The 7,692-nt window shown below is 56.0% G+C and overlaps 1 protein-coding gene across 1 annotated transcript; it reads left to right on the top strand.

The window, feature by feature from the left end:
* Nucleotides 1-698: 698 nt before the first annotated feature.
* Nucleotides 699-7,675, top strand: DHX38 (DEAH (Asp-Glu-Ala-His) box polypeptide 38; the record flags this gene model as incomplete). The annotated part of the gene is made up of 19 exons (XM_010183873.1): nt 699-802; nt 1,456-1,617; nt 1,694-1,801; nt 2,664-2,776; nt 2,879-3,016; nt 3,248-3,434; nt 3,517-3,729; nt 4,135-4,275; nt 4,430-4,540; nt 4,616-4,732; nt 4,981-5,088; nt 5,206-5,318; nt 5,871-6,079; nt 6,157-6,311; nt 6,390-6,545; nt 6,619-6,753; nt 6,831-6,956; nt 7,327-7,422; nt 7,576-7,675. Coding segments are annotated over exons 2-19 (2,461 nt in total), but the record flags the coding sequence as incomplete, so codon positions are not given.
* Nucleotides 7,676-7,692: the final 17 nt, after the last annotated feature.

Below are 7,692 nucleotides of genomic sequence, written 5' to 3' on the forward strand. Positions count from 1 at the left end.
CCCACGCCTTCCTATCGAGACTTGGAGCGCAGCCACCGGCCATCATCACAGCGGGACACAGACCGGAGGGACCGGGACAGGTATCGGTGCCTGGGGCTGTGGCTGTGAGCCACTTTGCTGTGAAAAAGCAGTGTAAGAGCAAGGCCTGGCGGTGGGCACCGGTTCCTACCTTGTGCTGTTTTTTCAGGTCTGTGAGGAGCAGGTACTCAGACAAGACCCCACTGCCCACCCCGTCGTACAAATACAACGAGTGGGCTGACGACCGGAGACACCTGGGAGCCACACCGCGGCTGTCCAGAGGCAGAGGTGAGGAGCCTGAGCAGTGGCAGAAACCCCTGCCCCTGCACAGTGCATGGTTGGGCTCTGTGGGATTTCCTCCAGAGTGGCCACAAGGCTGATGCTGGGGCTGACCAGCTCACCCCCTGCAGGGCGTCACGCAGACGGGGAGGAGGGCATCGCCTTTGAGACGGAGGAGGAGCGGCAGCAGTGGGAGGACGACCAGCGGGTGAGAGCTTGAAGGCGGGTGAGGAGCGGGGCAGACAGCAGGCTGGGGGCTGCTGGGCTGCGCTGGCCGGGCTGCAGGTGTGTGTGGCAGGGGCTGCCCTGTAGGGCAGTGGAGCTGAGGACTGCATCTCTCCCTTCCCAGCAAGCTGACCGAGACTGGTACATGATGGATGAGGGCTATGATGAGTTTCACAACCCCTTGGCCTACTCCTCCGAGGAGTATGTGAAGAAGCGGGAGCAGCACTTGCACAAGCAGAGGCAGAAGCGCATCTCGGCACAACGGCGGCAGATCAATGAGGTAGGGGCGAGACGTGTGGTTGGCTGCTCTGACTGTGTGAGCGCTGCTTGTTTTGCTGTTCCTGAGAGATCCGCTTGCTGGCAGTGCAGGCTGAGCCCTTGCTCTCAGGACGGTCTGCGTCCTGGCCCAGGCTGAGTGAGGGCTTGCAGGGAAGCTGTTGTTCAGTTCCTCTGGAAAGTACAGCCCCACGACTCCTGCATGGGGCAGAACTCACAGTCAGTGACTGGTGGATCACAGTGTCCAGGGCGGCAGAATGCAGAGAGCTATGCTCTGCTGTGCTGGGGGTGTGTTACCAGGGCTGTCTGCTGCTGGCCCAGTGGCTGCAGGGGGCTTATTGCTCTCCACATGTCAGCAGGTTTGTGTCCAGGCTTCCTGGTGTATTCTGAGCATGGCAGGGGCCTTGTGGGTGATGTCTGTCCTGAGGACAATCCTGCTGACCTTGTGCTTCATACAGCCAGTCTGTGTTTCCCTTACTCGGCTGCCTCCAGTAGCTGTTCCTTCCCCAGTGCTTACCTTCAGGCTCCCTAGGCTGGAAACACCAGTTTCACGTCGTTGCCAGTGTCGGTCCCACACCTGAGCTCCATGTTTTGGTGTGGTCCGCCCAGTTTTCCTGTGGGGCTTCTGCATGTTTTCTGATATGTCGTTTCCTGCAGGATAATGAGCGCTGGGAGACAAATCGCATGCTGACCAGTGGTGTGGTTCATCGGATTGAAGTGGATGAAGATTTTGAGGAGGACAACTCAGCTAAAGTGCATCTGTTGGTGCACAACCTTGTGCCTCCTTTCCTAGATGGAAGGATTGTCTTCACCAAACAGGTAGTGACTGTGGCTGATGGCAGGGAGCCCCACAAGCGTGAGCTCTCTGTCCTGATGCCACACTTCTTCCCTCTAGCCGGAGCCAGTCATCCCTGTCAAGGATGCCACCTCAGATTTGGCCATCATAGCCCGGAAAGGCAGCCAATTGGTGCGCAAGCACAGGGAGCAAAAGGAGCGCAAGAGGGTATGCTGTGACCTTTTGGCGTAACACCCCGCTGTACACGTGTTACGTAGTGCCTTTGGATGTTGCATAAGGCTTTGGCAGCAGTGAGACATTCATATTTTATGACCTGGGACATCTTGGCAGACCAGCACATTGCAAGGTCTCATAAGCAGCTGCTGTGGTGTGATTTCCTTGCGCGCTGCCTGGGACGTGAGTCACTGTGCACTTGTGCAGAGTAGTCTGACCCAAAGGACTTCGGATCATGGGAGAAGGGAGCAGATGGAAGAATGTGAGGTAGCTTAGGGACATTCAGCAGGCAGTGTGGCAGCAGGATGTGCGTTATCATTCCTCAGCAGAAGAGTTATGAGGAGGAATATGCAGTAGGGTAGCGTACCAGGTTTTGGGGGTGTTTTCTAGGGACTTTTTCTAGAGCTTATGTGGTAGCCCTGGGGAAAGCACAGACGTGCTCCTTGTAAATTGAACCTGAGCTGGATTTGAGCTATGTATGGTGGAAGCTAAACTGATACCAGAAACAAGGGCAAACAAAGGCAGGAGAGAGGTCTGTGAGCACTTGTCAAGAGCGGGAAGATTATCTCTGGTTCAGGTTTGTGTAGCTTTAAGTTCAAATTGAGCGGAAGGATCACTGTTTTCTTAGAGATGATTGGTCATCTTGTGCCTGAAGTCTCAAGGTCAGTGTCTAAAAGCTCCGCTCCAGTTCACTTGGAAGAGGGGGATTTGATGTGGGAACGGGGTACGTGTTCTGTCATGTAGCACTGGGGAATTACGGAGCTAATAGGCTTTTCTAGTTTTATAAGTAGGATTAGAGAAGAATTATTTGTCAGTGCTTGCTCTGCCAAAGTTTTGTTGCTCTCTGTCCTCCTAGGCTCAGCATAAGCACTGGGAGCTGGCAGGCACAAAGCTGGGAGACATTATGGGGATCAAGAAAGAGGAAGAGAAGGACGAGATGGTGACAGAAGATGGGAAAGTGGATTACAGGTAGGAGCTTGCTTGGAGTTGCTCCTGCTCAGCGGTGATCAGGGCTGTAGGCATAGCAAAGTGTGGAGAGGCAGTTTCATGACTTCTGGTGTTTTTCCTTAGGACTGAGCAGAAGTTTGCTGAACACATGAAAGAAAAAAGCGAAGCCAGCAGTGAGTTTGCCAAGAAGAAATCGATTCTGGAGCAGAGGCAGTATCTGCCCATCTTTGCTGTGCAGCAGGAGCTGCTCTCCATCCTCAGGTATGGCTGCTAGGAGCTGGTCATGGAGCATCCCCAGGGCTTTGGCCTACATCTCGGGAACCCAAGTTCTCTGAGATACATGGCCTGTTTGGAAGCTGTACCCCCAGGAAGCAGAGCCCGTTGCTGTGTGTGGTTGGTGGCAGCTCCTGCCTTGCCTGGATGGGCAGCCAGGGCTGTGAATGCAAAAGCCCTTGTGCAGCATATGGAGAAATACGTTCTCCCTTTCTGCAGAGACAACAGCATTGTGATTGTGGTGGGGGAGACGGGCAGTGGGAAGACGACTCAGCTGACGCAGTACCTGCACGAGGACGGCTACACAGACTACGGCATGATCGGCTGCACCCAGCCCCGCAGAGTGGCGGCTATGTCGGTTGCCAAGCGGGTCAGCGAAGAGATGGGGGTGCGCCTGGGAGAGGAGGTGAGTGGACGCAGGGGTACAGCCTGAGGACAGTGAGTACGTGGGGCTGGTGGAAGGCGTGCTGCTATCTCTGCCCTCCCAGGTGGGCTATGCCATCCGCTTTGAGGACTGCACGTCTGAGAACACGGTGATCAAATACATGACAGATGGGATCCTTCTTCGTGAGTCACTGCGAGAGGCGGACCTGGACAACTACAGTGCTATCATCATGGATGAGGCTCACGAGCGCTCGCTCAACACTGACGTGCTCTTTGGCCTGCTCCGGGAGGTGCGTGTGAACCTGGACGAGAGGACAGTGACACAGGGCTTGTCTTGAAGCAGAGCATTGGCAGGGCCAGCCCTCTGCCAGGCCTGGGGCAGGGAAGCAGAGCTGCCACGTCTCTCTGCATGTGCTGCTCCACCATCCTGGAGCCTGGTGCTGGGGGTTAAATCTCCCCTCATGCCACAGTGCTGCCAGAGGCTTGCTGGTAACTGTCAGAAACTCCAGGGACAGAGATCTTTGGATTAAGGCTTCCTGGACTGAGGTTGGTTGGTCTTAACTGCAGAGATCCTGCAGCATCTGTGTTCCCAGACATTAGTGGCTGGTGCCTCAGAGTACAGCAGAAGCTCTGTCCTGTGCTGTTGTCTCAGTAATAATGGAAGCAGCCTTCAGCTGTGCGCAAATGCCCCTTCCTTATTGTTCCCTTCATCTGCTTTCTAGGTGGTGGCCCGACGCTCAGACCTGAAACTTGTAGTCACCTCAGCCACCATGGATGCGGATAAGTTCGCCTCCTTCTTTGGGAATGTTCCCATTTTCCACATTCCTGGGCGCACTTTCCCTGTCGATATTCTTTTCAGCAAGGTACAGTCAGAGGGAAGTTCTGTTGTGATGGGAGGGGGCTGTGGCTTGTGCGTACCGTGGTCTGTGGTGGGCAGAAAGGACGGGGAGGAGTGGCCATGCTGTGGAGGCAGGGCAGGTGAGCGTTGGTGTCTGTGACCTGGGCTGTGCCTTTCAGACCCCACAAGAGGATTATGTGGAGGCTGCAGTGAAGCAAGCCCTGCAGGTCCATTTGTCTGGTGCTCCCGGAGACATCCTTGTCTTCATGCCTGGCCAGGAGGACATAGAGGTAAGCTGCAAGGTCAGGCACTGTCCTGCCTCCTTGTTGTTTTAATCTTAGGTTTACACCCCTCTTTGTGTCTAGGTGACCTCAGAGCAAATTGTGGAGCACCTTGAGGAGCTGGAGAAGGCGCCTGCTCTTGCTGTACTGCCCATCTACTCTCAGCTACCGTCAGACTTGCAGGCCAAGATCTTCCAGAAGGTGCTGATGTGTGCTCTGCGACAGGGGTGGGGACAGGGGAAACTAGAGCAGGGAAGATTACTGAGCGTGAGAGGGAGGTGCAGGCGTGCTTTTGGTATTGCATGTGGAGGGTGAGAGAAAGCAGATGCCCCCCCTCACCTTCCCAAGAGTCACCCCTGTCCTTCTGGGTTCTGTGCTGTTGCTCTGTGCTCCTCAGCAGTGCAGAGACTCATGCCCAGGGGTTTGACTGATGTGCAATACGCTTGCAGGCTCCGGATGGTGTCAGGAAGTGCATTGTCGCCACAAATATTGCAGAGACCTCTCTGACAGTGGACGGTATCATGTTTGTGATCGACTCTGGCTACTGCAAGCTGAAGGTAAGCCAGGATTTCCTGTACTGTTCATGTCTGATGTCTGGGGTTGGGTGGAGGCAGTTCTGTGGTAGTGATTCAGCCTTCTTCTTTATTTCAGTCTGTTGTTCTTGTGCTCCACAGGTCTTCAACCCCCGTATAGGCATGGACGCACTGCAGATCTACCCCATCAGTCAAGCCAATGCCAATCAGAGGGCAGGCCGAGCTGGCCGAACAGGCCCAGGCCACTGCTTCAGGTAGGCATGTCACTGGTGTTCCTGTTCTGTCATATCTGCAGCCTGGCTTCGGGTTATATATTTTTCTCAGTGGAGCTGTCCATGATTTTGAACTGGGGGGATGAGGGCCATAGGCGAGCCTTGAGACCTCCTCCTTTGGACCTCCTGTCTCTGCAGAGGAAAGGATGTGCTCCAGTCTCTTCCCTTGCCCATCTTCACTGGTGGCTGTTCAGCCTTTGATGCTCTTGGGATAACAGCCAAGCCAAAGGCAGCTTTTTCAGGGCTTTGCTTGGGAGCTGGCCAGCCCCCAGGGAAGGACCCTGCTCGAGAAGGGGGTGAACTGCGCTGCAGCCCAGGCATCCTGGTCTGCTGGGGGGGGCCATGCTTTGGTGGGGGTAGCGTGGCTGCGTTTTGGCCAAGGTAGCGGTTCCTCGCCAGGTTATGGGGGCTGTCCTGGCTGAGCGCGGCATTGCTGCCACATGCCTCACCTCGCTGGGCTGGGCAGTGACTGCGAATCGGTGGGAATGCAGTGGCCTGAACGGGAGGAGTGTTCTCTTGGTGTCTGTTCCCCAGGCTCTACACCCAGAGCGCCTACAAGAACGAGCTGCTCACAACCACAGTGCCTGAGATCCAGCGCACCAACCTGGCCAACGTAGTGCTTCTGCTCAAGTCCTTGGGTGTGCAGGACCTGTTGCAGTTCCACTTCATGGATCCGCCCCCCGAGGACAACATGCTGAACTCCATGTACCAGCTGTGGATCCTGGGGGCCCTGGATAACACAGGTACTGACTGTGGGGCAAGCTGTCAGCCCATGGGACTGGGCCCTGCCCAGCTGCTGATCCATCTGCTGTTTCTACAGGTGGTCTGACCTCAACGGGACGTCTCATGGTGGAGTTCCCTCTGGATCCTGCACTCTCCAAAATGCTCATTGTTTCCTGTGACATGGGTTGCAGCTCTGAGATCTTGCTCATTGTCTCCATGTTGTCTGTTCCCGCCATCTTTTATCGGCCTAAGGTACCTGTTGGCAGCATTCAGTGGTGTGGGGCCTTCACCTACTCCTTGACTAATTCGTGTTCTTTGCTCACCCTTCAGGGCCGAGAGGAGGAGAGCGACCAAGTGCGGGAGAAATTCGCTGTTCCAGAGAGTGATCACTTGACCTACCTGAACGTTTACCTGCAGTGGAAGAACAACAGCTATTCCACGCTGTGGTGCAACCAGCACTTCATCCACGCCAAGGCCATGCGGAAGGTGAGGCTCTGGCCGTGAGGCTGGGGGGGAACCTTGTGCAGGGGAGGGGTCTGACCGCCACACGGCTTCGCAGGTGCGGGAGGTGCGTGCCCAGCTCAAGGACATCATGGTGCAGCAGCGGATGAGCCTGGCATCCTGTGGTACTGACTGGGACGTCGTCAGGAAGTGCATCTGTGCTGCATATTTCCATCAGGCTGCAAAGCTGAAGGTGAGCGGTGTCTGTGCTGGTCTGGGGCTGAGAGGCCCTGTCTGGGAGCAGGGGTTTAACCACACTTCTCTTTGCAGGGCATTGGGGAGTACGTGAACATCCGCACAGGCATGCCCTGCCACCTGCACCCCACGAGCTCTCTGTTTGGCATGGGTTACACACCAGACTACATTGTGTATCACGAGCTGGTCATGACCACCAAGGTGAGCTTGCACTGCAGGCCAGCAGGACGGGCAAGGAGTGCGCTGAGGGGTTAGGAGGGCTTTGTTGTGATCCTAGGATCTATGAGAAGGGCAGTTCTCAGCCTTTCTCATCCATACCGGTGTGTTCGTGTCACCTGCAGAGTCCTGTTTATCTCTCCCAATATTTTTTCCTGGCATATGTGGGACATGTCTGAACTTTTATGGGCTCACAAAGTCCGGCCCATAGCAGCTTCTGAGGCCAGGAGGAACTGCCTGGCAGGTGCATAGCCTTGGCCTGAGAAGCACCATCAGCACAGGGGTGGGAGGAGGAGACATCTGGGCCCTGCAGGCGCCATCCTGCTGCCTTGGGTCTGTCCTTCTGTCCCTGCAGGAGTACATGCAGTGTGTCACTGCTGTGGATGGAGAGTGGCTGGCAGAGCTGGGCCCCATGTTCTACAGTATCAAACACGCCGGCAAGTCACGCCAGGTGAGTCTCCTGTCCAGGCCAAGCTGGCAGACAAGGCCCGCTGCGTGCCTCTGTAGTGCAGTGGGTGTGTGTTGACATGAAGGGAACAGGCCTGTGGAGAGTCTGCTGCTGGCCAGCCCTCTGCCTGTTCCTCACCTGCTCCCTCACCTCCAGGAGAACCGCCGCCGCGCCAAGGAGGAAGTGTCTGCCATGGAGGAAGAGATGGCACTGGCTGAGGAGCAGCTGCGTGCCCGGCGGGAGGAGCAGGAGCGCCGTAACCCACTGGGCAGC

This window comes from Mesitornis unicolor, unplaced genomic scaffold (genome assembly GCF_000695765.1).
Source record: "Mesitornis unicolor isolate BGI_N332 unplaced genomic scaffold, ASM69576v1 scaffold32504, whole genome shotgun sequence".
In the NCBI taxonomy this organism is placed as follows: domain Eukaryota; kingdom Metazoa; phylum Chordata; class Aves; order Mesitornithiformes; family Mesitornithidae; genus Mesitornis; species Mesitornis unicolor.